General features: G+C 45.5%; 2 protein-coding genes across 4 annotated transcripts; one reads left to right on the plus strand and one right to left on the minus strand.

Annotated features, from left to right (window-relative positions):
* Positions 1-400: 400 nt before the first annotated feature.
* LOC142995486 (protein FAM98B) lies at positions 401-3,414 on the minus strand. 2 transcript variants are annotated; one of them, XM_076146577.1, is made up of 8 exons: positions 3,236-3,413; positions 2,972-3,072; positions 2,400-2,525; positions 2,027-2,310; positions 1,859-1,939; positions 1,513-1,635; positions 946-1,092; positions 401-862 (listed from the first exon to the last, which is right to left on the minus strand). In XM_076146577.1, the coding sequence occupies exons 1-8, from the start codon at positions 3,277-3,279 to the stop codon at positions 701-703; spliced, it is 1,068 nt and encodes a 355-aa protein (XP_076002692.1). In that variant the 5' UTR covers positions 3,280-3,413; the 3' UTR covers positions 401-700. The 2 variants fall into 2 exon arrangements, with proteins under 2 accessions (XP_076002692.1, XP_076002693.1); XM_076146578.1 differs by lacking the exon at positions 1,859-1,939 and having other exon boundaries at positions 3,236-3,414.
* Positions 3,415-5,761: 2,347 nt separating this feature from the next.
* On the plus strand, positions 5,762-17,786 carry LOC142995487 (BICD family-like cargo adapter 1). Of its 2 annotated transcripts, XR_012961526.1 has the most exons (11): positions 5,762-6,270; positions 7,606-7,821; positions 12,069-12,188; positions 12,568-12,714; positions 13,499-13,681; positions 14,483-14,611; positions 15,282-15,359; positions 15,490-15,605; positions 15,924-16,044; positions 16,487-17,335; positions 17,381-17,786. XR_012961526.1 is itself a non-coding variant. In XM_076146579.1 (10 exons), the coding sequence occupies exons 1-10, from the start codon at positions 6,022-6,024 to the stop codon at positions 16,727-16,729; spliced, it is 1,602 nt and encodes a 533-aa protein (XP_076002694.1). In that variant the 5' UTR covers positions 5,762-6,021; the 3' UTR covers positions 16,730-17,786. The 2 variants fall into 2 exon arrangements, 1 of the variants encoding a protein (XP_076002694.1); XM_076146579.1 differs by having other exon boundaries at positions 16,487-17,786.
* The last annotated feature ends 133 nt before the right edge of the window (positions 17,787-17,919 follow it).

Below are 17,919 nucleotides of genomic sequence, written 5' to 3' on the forward strand. Positions count from 1 at the left end.
ATATAAACATTAGATTATAAAACAATATCTAAAATAATTTCGAAATACAACAAAACTATATACTTGTTTATGTAAATAATTATTTATTTATCATTTTTTATACATCCATGTTAGTCAGGCAGAAAGAGCAGTTGGTAACTTTTTCTACCTTCATTAAAAAATAATCAAATGATACTTATTCTATACACAATGGAAAATATAAAATACAAACTACTTTAAAATAGAATTGTTAACACTGTTAGGATTTAAAATTAAGAGGGTTAATTGCAGCTAAATTGAAATATTATGCTGGAGGTTATAATGTGATTAGATTAAAGATTAAATAAATGATCAGAAAATCCAAATAAGACATTATTAAGATGTCACATAAAAGGAAGACACTTAAGCTGAGGACACTGAGAACAGAAATTTATGTTTTTATTCATGTAAGAGTACATACAGTCTCTATAAATGTATACGATCAGGACATTAATAAAAATTAAATATTTTTTATGCTCCGATAAAAAAAACTAGTACAAAAATGTGTACTTAAGTGCATGTAAGGAAAATCTCATTCAACTATTTATCAGTACATACCATTTAACTCAGATTTACACATAAACTTTAGAGCCATAAAGCTGTATCCTCTCTAGATCAATATTTTCTGAAGGATAAACAAAAATCAATAAATTCTTCCCACTTACATATACAGAAAGTCCTGTTAGTCTCTTTTCCTCTTTTTGTCTGAATCTTTACGGCGCTGATGGTGTCCACCCCGATGTCCATGGCCGCTGCCTTTGGCCCTTCGACTCTCCCAGACCGGCATGGGCGGCTCGATTTCTCCCGGTCGCCCTCCTCTGTCTGGTACGGCGCCCATCGAAACCTGGTGACACCGGAAAATAATCAGACACCCGCCGTCGTACCGAGCTGCCGACGTGTTTCAGAACCGTCAGTGGGCGGTTGTACCTTATAAACTGAAGTCCTTGTTAGTCCAGCCACGATGGGCTTGATGTTGGACTGATCCTGTCTCGCAGAGAGCAGCAGAGGTAGGGACACGTGGGAGGAGCCGGCGAAGGACGCGAGAGGAGGAACCGAGGCCAGAGCTTCTCTGTGCTGGATTGGAAAAAGTCGAATCAAATACAGAAATAAAGGTTTTATTAAAAAATGACATGGTCACAGGATAGAACACAAACAAAAAAAAGAGCATCCACGTCCAGACCCATCAGCCTTCATCAGTTCTTCACTGCAGCTTCCCTACTCTCAGGGTTTGTACACTTAGTTAACAGATATTCCACTGCAGAAATTCAGTCACAGAAATTTGTGAAGTTTGTTCTGTATTTCTGCAGTGGAATAAGTAAAGCAAGTGTGCACAAAGTCAAAGAATAATGAGAATCAATAGATGAAAGTGCCCACATAACCTCTGTGTTCAGTGCTTTGTTGTGTTTGCTGGAAGCCTCCATGATTGAGGTGAAGTTGTTTCTATGGTGACATAATTGTATCACAAAGCCACCTTGGTAACAGTGCCACTCCTACCTTCTCTGTCTGTTCTTCTCTCCATGCAAACGACTCCAGGGTAACCTGAAACCGCTTGATCATCATTTGCCTCCGACAGCTGTAATCCTCCGACAGAAGCCGATTTAACTTTTCCACTTTTGCCTGAGGAAAGAAGGAGGAAAGCAGAGGCAGGAAGTCTTAGTGTTCTACATAGCACATTTCTAGATTATTTATTGGCACACAAGGGCACAAGTCGTGTTTGAATACGACACGTCAAGTCTGAAATTGGCAAATGTGTGACTTGTGACTTGAGTCTTAAGTCGCGCATCTCTGGTCCACAGCTCTGACACGACAACCTTTGAAACAGCAGCTGGCGGTAACGTACCCACTGCTCTGAGCTGAGGTCAGCACTGAGAAGCGGGTCAGGCATCTTTCCGCCTGGGAGGAGGGCGAGCTTGGACTCCACCTGCATTAAAACACCAGCTCATCACAGCTCCATATCTCCTCCTCCTCCTCTATGCGAAGGTCAGACTTGCTTACATGTCAGCCTTACCTCATCCTCCACGTCTGCGATCTGGGAGGAGGCGCCTGCATCGAGGGCTTCCAGCAGTAACTTCCACTCGGCCTGCATTTCCGTCACCCTTGGGATTCTGTAAGAAGCTTCATCATCGTCACCCTCGCGTTCCTCACAGATCGCTCTGGTGTCACCGCTGACATCTGGCACTCGCTGCTCCTTTGCCGACTCCTTTGTGGACTCCTCTCCCTCCGCTACAAACTCAGGGTGCAGCTCCTTATATTTGATCATGTGTGCCGCTTGCAGTTCTGATACGAGGAACTCTGACAGATGAAAAGGATTCAAACTTTATTTACAATCAAACGCACAGCTAGACACAAGCGGCGCCCTTTGGACTCCTAGCGTTTCTCACCCGTGGCTTTGTTGAGGAAGGACGGCTCCAGCACCTCAGAGGTAAGCTCAGCCAGGGGAGAACACATGTTGGACAATAAAGCTCTCAGCTCTTCTCCCAACAAGACATCGCCCTTACTACGTGACACTAAAAGGAAGATAGAGAGAATAAGAATTTACCACGATAAATGCCACAGTAATATGTTGCACAATCCAAATAAGGGGGAAAATATGATGATTTTTGAGATTAATCCAATAATTACACTTTTTGAACTTGACATTTAAGATTGAGCCCAACATCTACTTTAGTTTGATTATTTGAAATCACTGAATATACCAACATCTGTCTCTCTCTCTCTCTCACTCACACACACACACACACACACGCACGCACGCACACACACACACACACGCATTTATGTATTGAGATGATAGATCTGAGGTTACAAATCAACAATCAAACTGACAAACTCTCAGGGCCCTTGAACGCACCAGTTGCTGTCTGACTCGTCAAACCAGTTCTAGTCAGACTAGAAACTGAACTCAGATTTTCTAAACATGTATAAAAACTTGTGTCCTGTCTGTCTGTCTCACCGTGGGGACAGACTGCCTGCAGTTGTCCACGCAGCCAGGTGAGAAGAGGACAAGGCAGCTCGTCACAGTCACACCGAGACAGGCAGCGGATGCTCGGGTAGCTGAGCGGGGGGAAAAACAGATGAGATTGTGGTTTATATATAACTCAAACTGCAGGAAGTGCGACATCTTTATTTACCGCAAATGACGTAAATGACACACACACACACCATGATTTCCTGCGACAACTAAGTAAACAACATCGGAAATAACAAAGTCACTTACCCCAAAGCTTTGATGGCGCAAACAGTCCAAGTGCACCTCTCCATTATCTTGACAAAACTAAAAAACACTTTACATGTGTGTGTGTGTTACGGTCAGTTTGCTTACTCAGCGGTCCCAGGTGCGAGTAAGAGCGCCGAGTCGGAGTTTGTTTTCGAGCTGCTCTTCTTCGTGGAGTCCGGTAGCACATTATACACTTTGTCGCCCCCTACTGCACCGGATTGAAACACTTTGGTGTAAAATCACGTTCTAGTGAAATCAACGCACGCGCAAAGAAATGTTAGGGCAAATATAATGTTTTTCTGTCCTACTCGAAAGTTATTGGGCAAAATGTAAAATTGTTTATTATAGCGCCACCATCAGGCCGATTTGTAATTTTCGTCTGTTACGAATTACCTGTATGTCCACCAGATGCCGCCATAGCTTAGAAATAGACTGGAAAGCAGAATTTTTTTCAGTTTGTTTTCTTCCCTCAGTGTAAACGGGGATTAATAATTAAAAATAGAATAGCACACATCTATCCTAAGTAAACTTCCGTCTTCTGGTCAGGGATAAGAATGTGGTTAAGGGGCCAAAGGTAAGCCCACATATGTCAATACTGATTTTATCTTTGCACTATGGAATAGAATAGAAAAGAATAGAATAGAATAGAATAGAATAGCTTTTATTGTCATTGTATATGATAATACAACGAAATGCATTTGTGCTGTGCCTGAATCTTTGAACAGTAATAAATAACAGCAATAAACTATAAATAAATAACTATAAATAACAATAAATAAACAACACACAGTTCCATTCATACATTAAAACATAAGTAGTCTCACAGCTCAAGATGTCCCAATAGCTCAAGATGTCTCATATGACATGTCTCGACGTTCCATACGACATCACGACATCACATGACATCACATATGACATATGACATCACATGACATCATGACATCCCATATGACATCATGACATCACAACATCACACCCCAAATGACATCACATGTTCCTTGCCCCATATGACATTCCATGACATCATAGCTGAAGGTGCCCAATGTGTCCCAATGTGTCCCAATATTGTAATTGACTTTTGGGGTACTAATTTGTCTAATGTTTGATTTTGTTTAGCTCACTTATGGCCCTTACAAAGAAGCTGTTCTTCAGTCTGGTGGTGCGCGTGTTCAGTGATTTGTATCGCCTTCCAGATGGTAACAGACAGAACAGGGAGTTACAAGGGTGGGATGCATTACATACATAAAGTAGATTATGTTTATTAATTAGTATAATAGTATTTCCATTTAAACTCTAAAGCCTCTGCCCCCCTGTGGTTCTGATGGGAAATGGCAGCACCTGAATAGTGTGTTGACAGTCACCGATCTTTGTGTAAAGCATAATAAAACAGCCCCTGGCCCTGCCACCAACACACACACACACACACACACATTGCATTATCTTTGTTGTCGGGGACCTCGTCTATAGAAAAGGAACTACAACTTGACCATATTAAGGCCGTGTGGTCTTCACCTCTGGTACACGTGCGTCCCCTGGTCCCCCCCTCAGTCACCAGCCAATTGCATGCACAGCAACAAAAAAGGCGACGGCAGTGTGGCGTCCTGAGCCTTGATGTACAGTCTCTATGTTTGCATGTTCCCGGTTGCCATATGTACAGAAGCTGTGGGATCACTGAAGACAATAGCCTCGCCATGCGTCAGGATGCTTTTGTCCATTATTCCACACACTGCCCCCTGCTCCACGAAACCTTGCAGGGGCTGACCTCTGCCCTCCAGCAAACAGCCAGACAAAGGAGCAATAGACCCCCCCCCTCCCCCCCCACCCCCCCCCCCCCCCCACACACACACACACACACACACACACCAATCCCTCATCCGATGCATGCAGCCTTGCATCCAAGGTGCACTTGTTGTCCATGTGCAATGTGAGGCAGAGTGACATTGGGTTGTTGTTTAGAAAGAGAAAAATAATATGTACACGTGCAGAATACAGTCTGGTTTGAGTCCAAGGACCTTGTAAGAGTTTTATCCCTTTATACTTCTTAAAAAAAAAAATAATAATAATAATAATAATCAAATAATCAAATCCTGATATTATTAATCATATTAGATTCAGAAGGTACTGAGTTTATTTGTATAGCCCATCATACAAAACACATATGAACCCCACAAGAGTCCTGATCCAGAGGAGGATTTCAACTCTACAATTCAGAGAAGTGGTCAATATGAATCAAAAAGTGAGTTTGGGAAAGAAAGAAGTGGTGAACATGAAATGCATAAAGTCATTGTGTGTGTGTGTGTGTGTGTGTGTGTGTGTGTGTGAGAGAGAGAGAGAGAGAGAGAAAGAGAGAGAGAGAGAATCAATAAACAAACTACACTTATAAGTATAATAGACACAACCATTCTTTATACATGCGCGACATATGTTTCAGGCTCACAATTCATCAATCACCCCGAGTGTAAGCGGCTGCGGTCTTTTTACTGACGTCACGTCTCCATTGTGAGAGAGGATGAGCCGGGACAGGTGGAGGCTCAGGTGACTGAGACAGAAACTCCCCATGGAGACGAACAGTCATCTGCTGCTGACAGAGGGAGCAGCCTACTTTCACTGAGACAACACTCACACACTCACACACACACAAATACACTCACACACACGCACATACAGACAGACAGACAGAAAGGGAGCAGGAGTGTGTGCGGCTGTAAATGGATGGATAGTACAGTAGTTTGATCCACTTTTCGACGCTCTTCTTGCGAGACCTGTGCTGGTACTTGAAAGCGGTCATGGATCGGCTGGACGGATGGGGTTTGAAGGCGCCGAGCATGGAGCAGCTGGGAGAAGACTTCTACTTTGACTACGGCGCGGAGGAAATAGCAGATTACCGGGACCCGAATGAACTTCTGGCTGCCCTGAAACAAAAGGAGGAAGAGGTTATTTTGGCCGCCCAGCTGGGAAACGCGTTGCTCCTCGAGAACCGCCAGCTGAAGGAGCAGAGCGACAAACTGCACGACCAGTACTCCGACAAGGTGGAGGTAAGAGGACGGATCAGGTTGAATCCAACCGATTTTAACTCGGATTTGTTGTTGGGGGACACTTTTTTTGAGAACGTTTTGGAGGTGAGTGAGTGAGTGAGCGAGCGAGTGGAGAAGTTGTTTCCTTTTTCCCAGCCTGAGGCGCAAAAACATCAATAATGACCCTTTACAAACGTCAAACCTCATCAGCATCTACGCCAAAAAATGTGAAAAGCGAAATGAAAAGTAGTCAGAACATAGGTGTGAAGGAAATGGTTGTACAGTCTGTGAATCTTCTTCAGAAAACTGTAGAATAACATATACAAGAGATATGTGGTTCCAGATTGTACGGCAAATATACTGCATCTCTGAATATCTATATATATACACACATTAAACAGCTCTTTTATAACCACAAAAACCGGCTTGAGCTCCATACAAGTGAAGATTCAGTCTCAGCAGGCTCATAAATAAATGTCCCCATCATGTACCAGGAAAGTGTGTCTGTGTACACACTGCACTCAGTCTTTGTCTTCTGAAGGAGCAGCTTGTGTGATGGTGACTCCACAGCGTACGCATCCATAGTTTTCTGCGTGGTTTAACTGTAGTGATATGACTGTAGAGGTATGTTTGTTGGAAATGCAAGTTATCACAAGCAGTTGGGAAAACCTGCAGTTGTAGAATCGCACTGAGTCGCAACGAAACGCCAACTTACAGTCAGCAGTTTGTTTCCACAGCAAACACAATGTGAGATCTGTGTGGTTGTGAAGCTCATAGATTCCGAATTTAAGGGGATTTATGTCGATTTTTAAACAGAAAATAACACATCAATCTAACACGGTCGTACGACTAGAGGCCTTCAAATACCAGAACCAGAAGTGTGTCACAAATGAAGTCACTGTTTGTTATCACACACCTGAGTAGCTATGGCACCATAAGAAATGGCCTCATTGCTGTTTATCTGACACTTAAATCTTAAATCTAATCAGGTTTGACCATGACTTGTATCACAGCGTTAGGTCACACTGGGCCCGGAGCCAAGTCATTTACAAAGTTACGTAAGGCTGTAGCCTCAGGTAGACACGGAATCACGGGAGATTCCAGTGCTATGGAATCTAGGGTTTATTTCACAATTATCACCCAATGACTATACATTATCTCTAACGAACAACCTCAGACACAGTATCATGTATCGTGATCTTACCTGTTGCACATTACCCATGATCCTTTACAGGACTGGATGAGTTACTAGTTGCTTGCTTGTATAGAATATGGACTTCTGTGGCCTGTGTTGCCTCGCATAGATGTTCCCTCTATCACCTGTTAAACCTTCCATCTTCCCCCCCCCCTGTTTAGGAGCTGGAACAGACGAGGCATGAGCTGCGGCTGAAGCTGGAGGGCTGCGAGACCCAGTGGGAGAGCCAGGTGGGGGACTTGGAGAGGGATGTGAAGGAGCTGAGTGCCCGGGTAGAGCAGCTCACTCAGGCCCTCGGCGAGGCGGAGAAGGACAAGAGTCGGACCCAACTGGATCACTCGGAACACGTCCAACGCCTCAGAGAGCAGCTCAACACCGTGAGTGACCCAACATAAAGGCAGAGCAAAAGAACCAGGAGATTAGGCTCGAAGTTAAAATCAAACCCTAGATATCACACACCAAAACCACGACTGGGAAGCAAACCCAGGTCGTGGTTTTGGTGTTTGATTTCTTGGTGGACGTCCAGCCTAGTTCTTCAGTTTGTCCCGGTGGAAGCATATGTCTGTCTACACCAGCAGTTCCCAGCCCTGATCCCCCTGCACTGCACCATTTCACACTTTTCCCTGCTTAACCCTCAGCTGATATACCTCATTAAACTCCAGGGTCAGCATTGGGAACCACTGATTAAATGTGTCAAAATAGGGTTTGTTTTTGTAATGTAGGGCAGGTTTGTAGGTGCAAGAACCTGAGCTGTGGTGAAACAAGCACCCTCCAATGCTGCAGGCATGAGTCAAACTAAATAAAATAGGCTGTCATCCAATCCGCACGCTGAAACTCAATGTCCTATGCAATCCGCTCACGTATCAGTATGTCTTGGCGTAATCTGTGCTATAACAAGGCCGCAGACGCAGACTGTTAAAAGGCTCCTAACGAGGCCAGGGTGAAAATGCTTACGGTGTGAGAATGGGCAATAAAGCGTTGATTAAAAAGAGACCTTCCGTCCCGGAGAGACTGAGGCAGAGGTGAATTTGGTCTAGCAGTGCAGGAGCTACAAAAGATTTACTGACGTCAAGCAAAGCACCCATGCGCGGTTTGTATGGAAACGATATGTAAACAAGAGGGAGAGCCAACGTCAAGACCTTGTTTTGATTTAGGTCGCGGAGCAAAGCAAGCAGTATGTCCTGTGAGAAGAAGTTAAAGTTTAGCAAAATTGATGTGGGGAATTAGAAAGATATGGATGGAAGAGTTACAGTTCAAAGAGGCAAATCGAGCTCAAATACTTATCAAATTGTACTGCGTATGTTCCAGTGGAGTATTTATGGACTTCACTGCCAGAACGCCACAGTGACATCTTTTATGGCGTCTTATCAGTGAAACTCAAAGGAGCTGATTGGATCATAAAGTTGGACAACCTTGAGTCAGTTGCGAGTACTTTTCCAGCCGTGGGAAGGAAGGAAGTCAGGGATCGTTTTGCAGGACATGAAAGCTGTGACGTGTCGTGCGGGGTTACACTTGACCAAACACTTGGTTGTAGCAGCGGCTTCGTGCTTGCTGCAAAGTTATACAATGAAACGGCATAAGTTAAAAATGAACCATGCCGGACACAGAGTCCCCACAGAGATGCAAATTTCAGGAAAAAGTCAATTTAGATGAAAAAAAGCCGCCTGAGAATCGGGAAGGAGGAGGAGGAAGTGGAGGAAGTTTTATTTGGCTGCCGGGCATTAGATCCGTGTGGCGCTGGACTCTGTGCAGTCGTGAAAATCTGACAATAGAGTAGAGCCTGTGTGTTTGAAGAGAGGAAGCAGAGGAGCGTGACAAAGGTGTTCCATGGCTCCGTGGGTTTACACAGGGTTCTGAATGGGTTCTGAGTGGTTCTCTCTGAAGGGTTTGCACCGCTGCCCGGTACGGTGAGTGCATCTGTGAGTTTGTTGGGGGGTTCTTACAGGCCACGCCCATAACTGTATCTTTACCCAGACTTACACAGACTGGACTTCGGTGTGTGTGTGTCCTGATTGTTTAAGGCCCTGTTTTGTTGGGACACTCGAGCCTCGCTGTGAGATTGTAACCAGAGCTCGGCAGAAATCACGAGTAGGCCTTCGGTGTCTCTGTGCAGAAACTAGAGAGGATGAATTTGTTAGTTTACCAGCAATGATCCTCCCTGAATATGGGAGTTGTGGCGCCTCGCTCCTGCTGTTACTTAAAAACACTGCAGCCTGTGCCAGGTTATCACATGGTTGCACTGTGGCCAATCTTTAAAAGCAAGTTTGGGTTTTGATTAACTCTTTAGTCAATCACTTTTGAAAGCTGCCCAGCCTTATACATTTTTCAGGAAATGTCTATGAATTTAAAAATAAAATGGAAATTCAACCCAAAAACAAAAACCTAGAAAAGAGAAAATTTATTTTCAAATGAAATTTATAGTTTTGAAAGGAATCGGCATTTGATGGTCATGTGATCAGTCCCTCTCTTCGCATTTCTGATTGCTTTCTTTTATAAGGTGGTAAAATAAAGATGAATAGTACAATTACAAAAGTGACTTTAGACTCCAGAGGGTTAAATCCTGTGAAAATGCTTTACGTTACGCATTGACATGTTGAGTTTTAGATGCTGATCCTTCACTTAGGTAATTTGTTACTTGAATGCGTTTACAGGGAGGTTCCCGGCCAAAAATGTACAAATCACAAACAAAAATCTAAACCTTTGCCCACTGTAAGGCATTTTGCTTTGGTCCTGTGGTATAATCCAGTGTTTGTAATGTATATGCAGTATGTATATGATATTCAAACATTGTATATACCCCTTTTTAGATATTGAATCAATAGAATAATGTAAGTTTTACAAAACATAAACAGGTCTGAACTCACAGGAATGCTGGATTGGAAAAAAGGGAGTGTAAACACAGTGAGATAAGCTAGAAGTAAGGATCGTTCCGTATGTATTCCCATCAGCGGTTCATCCGGCAGGCATGAGTCATTTACAGTAAGTATTAAGGAAAAGGATAAACAGTAACAGATCTCAGTAACAACATTTTGGAGCGGCGTGGAGCTAAACTGCAGCTTTGGTCCTATGGAATCAATTCTTCAGCCCTGGGTGCTGCTTTAAGGATTTGAGTAAAAGTATTCAAATATTCTTGCGTGTCGCCCACAGGTGACCTGAGACTATGTTACCATGGTGACACACATGCCCAGCAGCTTATTGGCCTTGGCCTCCCGATCTCCATTCTCATTTAGTTCTCGCCTCTGAAATTAAGATACCTGTATTTCCCCTTATCAGAATAAGAACGATGAATATATGACAATATCTTTGAAAATTCCATGACTTTTCCAGGATTTCCAGGAACCTTGTGGAGTTTGTAAATGTATAAGTACGCTGGAACATTAGGGGGGGGCCAGCAGATGAAAAACGCATCAATGTTTAACCCCCTGCTGCGTTCCGTGATCCCTCCCCTCGGCTTAGCGTGCAGCTGTGACAAATCACTCGCTGTGGATTTCCGTTATTGTAATAAATTTCAAAAAAGGACGCTCAAACGGAGTGGAGCCGCCGTGACCTTTGCCCGTGCCGCTCACAGACAAAAAGAAGAAGACAATATAGGTGGCAGAGAGATATAAATCTTTCATTCTCTCCTTTGATGTTGCGCTTCATACCCACAGCATCCCATCGTCCCCGGGGAACGCCGCGCTCCCCGAGGGGCCCTGCTGTAGCTGGGAGGGGGGCGGGGTCAGCTGCTCCATGTGCCTCAGCTTTGGCGTCCTTATCCCAGTCCCCCAACTCTGCCCATTCTCAGTGGGACGCCGCCTCTATTGTGGACCCTCAGGAGGGATAACGGCGACACACACGCGTTCCTCTTCTGACACTCTCCCCCCTACGCCCCCTCCCCCGACTGTGTCTGCATGCTATGTTTTGTTTTTGTCCATTAGTGCCTACTTAACCTGTCTCTCAATCACACACACACATGCACACACACACGCACCCCACCCTGCGCTTCCCCCATAAATTACAGCATGCGCCTCCCTCACTTCCTCTTACACTCCTATAAACACGTACACACGCGCTCCTTCCCTCCTGTTTGTCCCCCGCTCCTTCCCTCCCCCGCCACATTGTTGTCTAATGTGCCATGGTGATGTCATGATGCCAACACCGAAATTGCTCTCTGCTCCATCTGCCTACCGGGCCTCCACCTCTCATCTGGTGTTGTGAGACTCTGATGGGACCTGACAGGGGCCTGTGGGCAAACTGCTGAGTCAGGGTCCCAGTGCAGGACGAGGGAGTGTGAGGATCGGGGGCCAAAGATCCGGCACAACAATACTTCTGTGTCTGAAACTGAAATGATGTCGTTTAACACGCGGTCGACCTCTAGCCGATTCACTGAAAACCTCCAAAGATTGTAATTTCAGAGACCTGATCCCGGTCTCTCACTGTCTCTGTCCATCTTTGTCTCACTTATTACATTTGGATCCTGGAGAAATCTTTTGTTATTCAATCGGTTATTTTTAGTTTTCAGGAATTCGGCCTTAAACCCTGCGCCTCGAGCAAGACTCCATACCCAAAGTTATGCACACATGTACTATTCAAGGCTTTTCCTGAGCTTTTTTCCACTGATGAATTTTCTGTGTGTGTGTGTTAGGCAATGGAGGTGGAGAGAGCCATGTCCAGTGAGCTGCAGGCTCTGAAACAGGAGCTCCAGCAGAAAGGAAGCCACAACAGGCCGCAGGATGAGGAGCTGATCAGTGCCATGAGGGAGCAGGTAACTACTACACACACACACACACACACACACACACACACACACACACACACACACACACACACACACACACACACACACACACACACACACACACACACACACACACACACACACAGATTCACCTGTACATAGTGCATGAACACTGAATACAAAACGCTGAAGCTGAACTCTGAGTGCTAGCACACGATGGATCCACGAGGACAGAGTGACCAGAACACGCTATCCATCTGGCTGAGCTGATGTTATGTCATGAAGTTTGTTCCAATTTGCAGCTTTATCAGGGAGATCTGAAGTCAGATTGTTGACATTTTCAGTCAGGTTCATTAATATGTTCATAAAAACACGTGTGTGCGTGTGTGTTTGTGTGTCCATTCAGGTTTTGCGGCTCACCCAGAAGGAACAGGTGCTGGAGGAGCGCTTGGAGAGTGTGTGTCAGGAGAACTCCGAGCTGAAGGAGAGCCTGGCCTCGTTACACACACGCCTCGCTCTGCAGGACCAACTCAGCCAGCAGCACAGTCAGCAGGTAAACACACACACACACACATACACACATTAACTACATACAACCACAACCACTACTCGCTGACCTCCGACCCTAAACTGATCTCCAGACTCCATGTGTTCCATTAATCGCTCTCTGGGTCACTTAGGGTCCAATCTACAAACCACTGGTCTGCTCCTGAACTGGAACGTGAACACCAAGTATCACCAAACATGCTCCAATTTACAAGGAAAAACAACATCACATGACCAATTTCAGATGGGATTTAAACAATGATGACACTGATGATCACTAAACTAAAAGGAAGCCAAACCCGAGAACTCATTCTTTACATAATAGGGACCAGTAGCGGCGGCCATTGTGGAAGATGAGTCGAAAACAAACACAGATGTTATTGTGTGTGTGTGTGTGTCTGTGTGTGTGTGTGTGTGTGACAAAGGCGTGTTCAGCTTGTGTCGGTCCGTCTCTCTGCCTTGATGGTGAAAACACTCTCATCATCCCGTCACTTGCATATCTGGATTCCTCTCGTGTTCGGTTAGTTTCGTGTCGTGGTTGCGACTGGAATGTGGCACGTCAGGATTTCTCTCTCACTGAATGTTTGTAGGGGGTTTCACACCAGTTCTTCATGTTTTGACAGCACATGTGACAATGAGGGTTAACACTGAAAGATCTGCCTGCTGATAACATTCATGAGCTTCACACCATTAACATTCTGCTTCACGCTTCACAGATTTGATTTATTTTACCGGCTAAGTTTATCACTCTTGTTGAGTTTCTTCATGCGTGCGCCTCCTTGTGGTTTCAGTTAGCCGAGGCCAGGCGGCAGGTGGAGGCGGCGCAGGGTCGCTCGCAGCAGCTGCAGGCCCAGGTGGAGGAGCTGCAGGAGGAAGTGTCGCTGCAGGAGGCCAAGAGTCTTGGAGACGCCTCGCTGCTGTCGGAGCTGGAGAGCAGCATGGACGCTGCGGGCCCAGAAGTCTGCAGAGAAGAGGTACCTAGTTCTTTACGTTTCTATTCCATGAGACTCAAAGTTAGGGTTAGGGCGAGGAGTTCAGACATCAGGAGCGAGCTCTCACAACCGCTGCTCCTCTGCATCTTTAAAGGAGGTAGCTGAGGTGGTTCTGATCAAAATGTCTCATGCACGGCCATCCATCGGCCTCAAAGTGTAACAATCATGTGAATTCTGTCACGGTCGGGGTCTTGGTTGTTGTTCGTGAAGAGCAGAACGTGGCGGAGGGACATTTTGTCCATGCCGTGATGTGTGAGTTCTGTTTCAAAGCGAGGACGCTCTGCCCCAGCAAAGGTGTGAATGTCCTGATTCATGAAGCGAAGGAACATTTAGATAACAAGCAACGTCGCGGGAAACAGAACTTTGCAGCTCAGCGCCGTGTTCTCGTTCCTCTCTCTTTCTGCTGTTATGGTTTGGTTCCAGCAGGAAAGTCTCATGTCTCACTGCACCCACAACTCAGCCACTGCACTTCCTGTTTGTAAGAGTTTCCTCGCCTCACCGCTCGCCTGCGCCCCAAAATCAGATTCCTCACCGTCACAGCATTATCGTCACACTTGAGGTCACGCCTGCATCTCCTGTTGTGTAAACATGTGATGTCATGACAAAGAGGAGCAGCCTCATGAGCCGCTCACGTTTGACCGTAATCAGTAATTATTATCTGTCTTAATGTCAACACTTGATAAAATTCAACCTGCACTTTCCCAGTATTGTCTGGAACGCACACTGATCCTTCTCAAGAGACGCAGTAAATAACATGAAGACGTTCCCTCCCTCTTTTGTTAGGTAACACAAGACGTGGGCTCCGTGCTTCAGGTGCTTCGCCCGCTGACCCGGGAAGGGAGCAATGCGGGGAGGCCGGAGGTCACCGATTTGGGTGTGGCCCAAACCCTGGCGCACGCATGCGACCCTCAGGTGAGCCAGCAGCAGCAGGAGTGAGTGGGACAGAGCAGGATGATGAGAAAGTGATACCGCTAAATCTTAACTGATCATAAAGCACTTTATAGCTAATTTAATGCCCGTCTTCCCAACTCAAGAGGCTCAAGTTCATTCACAAATCACTGAAGACTCGTACATTTAATAAGAATGTATGGATATGACATCTTTATGATCTAATTAAGTGCACTATCTCCTCCAGTGAAGTACTCTATGGATCCAGGCTCACCTATACACTCATTCATTCTTGCTATCTGCCCCCTAGTGGTCGTTAGTCGGCACGGTGACATTTACTGGCACCTTCACATGCTCCCTCAGTGTAAACCTGAAGGCTCTGTGTCGGATCCATTGCGTCTGTTACACTGTGTGTCCTTGTGTATTCAGCGGATTCAGTTCATAGGTTGTAATTTGCTCCATCTGCCATGAGCGAGCACACACAAACGGTAATTGTCCAATGGTGTCTCACGGCGTCGGCAGAGCATCTGGAGCAGTAACACCAAATTATCACTGTAACTAAATCTTCAGGCCCGGCCTCCTCTCCCCCAGTAGCACCTTAGAAATAGGCCACCATAACAGAAGCTCCTTTCGGTGTAAATCTCTCTGCAATGCTTGGCTGACACCTGATCTCTTTGTTAACGTCTGTGTCCAGGAGCTGAATCAAGCTTTTGTTGGCCGGACGGACGATCTGTGTGGGAATGTGAACGCGGCACAACAGCTGAGAGATCAGGTAACCCAGCGATGAATGGACGCGTCCGTCCAGGAGGGCGACGCCCGGCAATGCTCGCCTCTGTTATATTGTTTGACTTGTTGGAAGTTTGAGTCTTTTTAAAGTAACGTTGAACTCATCTGTCCTCCAGAATAACCAGCTGCAGGAGGAGAACAGCGACTTAAAGCAGAAGCTGCAGTGTGTCGGGCAGAATCAAGCTGAAGTGGCCGAGCAGGCCATCAGAGACCGAGATGAAGCCATAGCCAAGTAAGCTGATCCTCATTTCTCCCTATTATAATGCCATTCAGTTGATCAGTCAGTTTAATTAAATGGGAGACTTGGATCTGATCCCCACTGAATGTCCTGTGTGCAGAATTTCCATTTATTTATTAATTATTGGCAAGCAAAAAAAACACATCCACACCTCCTGACTTTCATCTTGCGTAAGCTTTTTTGTTGGCACATTCTGCAAAAAACCAAGCAACTCCTGCAGCCAAGGTAGAATCTGTGTTTGCACATGCACATGAGATGTGCTGACGCTGGACTTCTGAGAGTGATCGGTGACTTTTTATCTTTTCCTGGCAGGAAAAACCTGATGGAGGCCGAGCTGCTGAGAAGTAAGAATGACATGATGTGTCTGAACAATCAGTTACTGGAAGCCATCCAACGTAAGCTGGAGCTGTCGCAGGAGCTGGAGGCCTGGCAGGTGGGCTCATTATCTCGCTCAGATCCACTCGTCTCAGTCCCGACGTGTCAGAAAACGCTTACAAAGCCTCAGCGTCCTCAGCCTTGGTTATAACTCGACAGGACAGGAGATGGATGTCTCTTGCTTTAGTGTCCTTTTGGAGGTCAGACGCAGACGCGGTCATAGCTCTCACGGTCCGGTTTGGACAGATAATGAGTGACAGGCGTCTCTGTGTACGAGTCCTTCATGCTGCAGAGTCACGATGCCAAGCAGAGGCATCTGTCTCCGTCTGATCTCCACAGGCTGGAGGAAGATGATGCAGATCATATACCAAAATATATTTTGCATACATAAAGACATGCTGTATGTCATTCTGGTTAAAGGAACAAAAACACATTCTGAGTCAAGTAGTATATAAGTTCAGCTGTACTTTGTCCTCATTTCTTCCTCCTCTCGCCTGCAGGACGACATCCAGATCATCATCAACCAGCAGCTCAGGACTCAGCAGCAGTCGGAGCAGGTTCAGAAGAAGCCCACACCACCAAACAGCGGGTCCTTCTTCCGCAGGCCCAGCAGGTCACCCTCCACCTGGTCACGCCAAGCCTCCACCTCCTCCACATGGAGCTCAGAGAGCCACGAGGACAAACCCATCAACCTCTGGAGGGACTGGTTACGACGGACCAAAATGGCACAGTATGGGAAATAACAGGGAGCGACGACTCTTTAAGGGGCCGTTAAAAAAAAAAAGTGCTTACACCCAGCAGCTGGCTGTGGAGGAGTCGAGACGGGAGAGAGAATAGCTGAGGAAAGTCTCAGGTGGCGCTCCTGAGCTGGAATCCCAGAAGAAGAAGCTGATGTTTGCCGTGCGGACAATGATTAAGAGCCATTAGAAACAAAAGAGGACTCCAGTGGGCACTAAGACACATTTCACTGAGGGGCTGAGCCTTACTAAACCCAGACTGTCACTGCCTGTAACACAGGACCTGCAGTTGTAAATATTTATGCCTTATTTGTCATATTTGTGTTTCCTGTGATCCCTTCAAGTCTGACACATTATACAGTCCAGTATGTGAGTATGAAGGCTTGTTTGTATGAGCTCAGATGATGTCACTTCACCGAGCAATAAGAGAGGAAGAGGGTCGGCGGAGAAAGAAATGTTCAAACACTAATTTGTAATTGTGTTAAAATGTTGTTTTGAAAAAAAAGCACATTGTGAGAATTTGGCTAGATGCCAAATGTGTTAAGCGACTGATTACATAACAAACACTGTATGTCATCATGTACACTGAGAAAGCTATTGTGTTGCATTCATGTCTGTACTTAACCCCCAAGTGATCAGTGGGTGTGACGTGTCCAGGAGCTGTACCAACAAGCCTATCACAGGGGTTTACACACACACACACACACACACACACACACACACACACACACACACACACACACACACACACACACACACACACACACACACACACACACACACACACACACACACACACACACACACCAGAAATGCATGAAAATAAATGAAAAATTATGAAATAGCCCCAAGGTTTGGTCAAAGCCTTGGAGATGTTTAATAATGACCATAATCTTTGGAAGAGTTTTGGAATTGACCAATAACTGTGTGTAAGTGTGTGTGTGTAAAACAACATTATGTAACTCGGTGTTCAGTGTGGCTGCTCGGCACAAACTGTATTACTTTGTTAACTTGTTTGACTGATGATGATTGCTGGAACTTTGTTATAAAAGATCACAATTCAGTGCTGCTGTTTGAGTATTTACTGTTTTCACTTGATTGTGCAGAATGTTGACGTTTGAGAAGCTGACAACGGAGTCAAAACATTGTGCTGTGTTGCATGTAAACGTTTACGCTTTCTCTGTAGTGTGAAGTTT

The sequence above is a fragment of the Genypterus blacodes genome, unplaced genomic scaffold, assembly GCF_046128005.1.
Source record: "Genypterus blacodes isolate CSIRO-AG114 ecotype Tasmania unplaced genomic scaffold, CSIRO-AGI_Gbla_v1 ptg000032l_1, whole genome shotgun sequence".
Classification (NCBI taxonomy): Eukaryota; Metazoa; Chordata; class Actinopteri; order Ophidiiformes; family Ophidiidae; genus Genypterus; species Genypterus blacodes.

What these genes read in the sequence shown, in the direction of transcription:
- LOC142995486 (XM_076146577.1), bottom strand. Translation starts at nt 3,279, where the DNA reads ATGGAGAGGTGCACTTGGACTGTTTGCGCCATCAAAGCTTTGGG. An exon ending in TGCGCCATCAAAGCTTTGGG is followed by an intron (nt 3,073 to 3,235) that starts GTAAGTGACTTT and finishes CCCCCCGCTCAG; the next exon opens with CTACCCGAGCATCCGCTGCC. An exon ending in TCGCAGACGTGGAGGATGAG is followed by an intron (nt 1,940 to 2,026) that starts GTAAGGCTGACA and finishes GTTTTAATGCAG; the next exon opens with GTGGAGTCCAAGCTCGCCCT.
- LOC142995487 (XM_076146579.1), top strand. Translation starts at nt 6,022, where the DNA reads ATGGATCGGCTGGACGGATGGGGTTTGAAGGCGCCGAGCATGGAGCAG. An exon ending in TCAGTGCCATGAGGGAGCAG is followed by an intron (nt 12,189 to 12,567) that starts GTAACTACTACA and finishes GTGTCCATTCAG; the next exon opens with GTTTTGCGGCTCACCCAGAA. An exon ending in CAGAAGTCTGCAGAGAAGAG is followed by an intron (nt 13,682 to 14,482) that starts GTACCTAGTTCT and finishes CTCTTTTGTTAG; the next exon opens with GTAACACAAGACGTGGGCTC.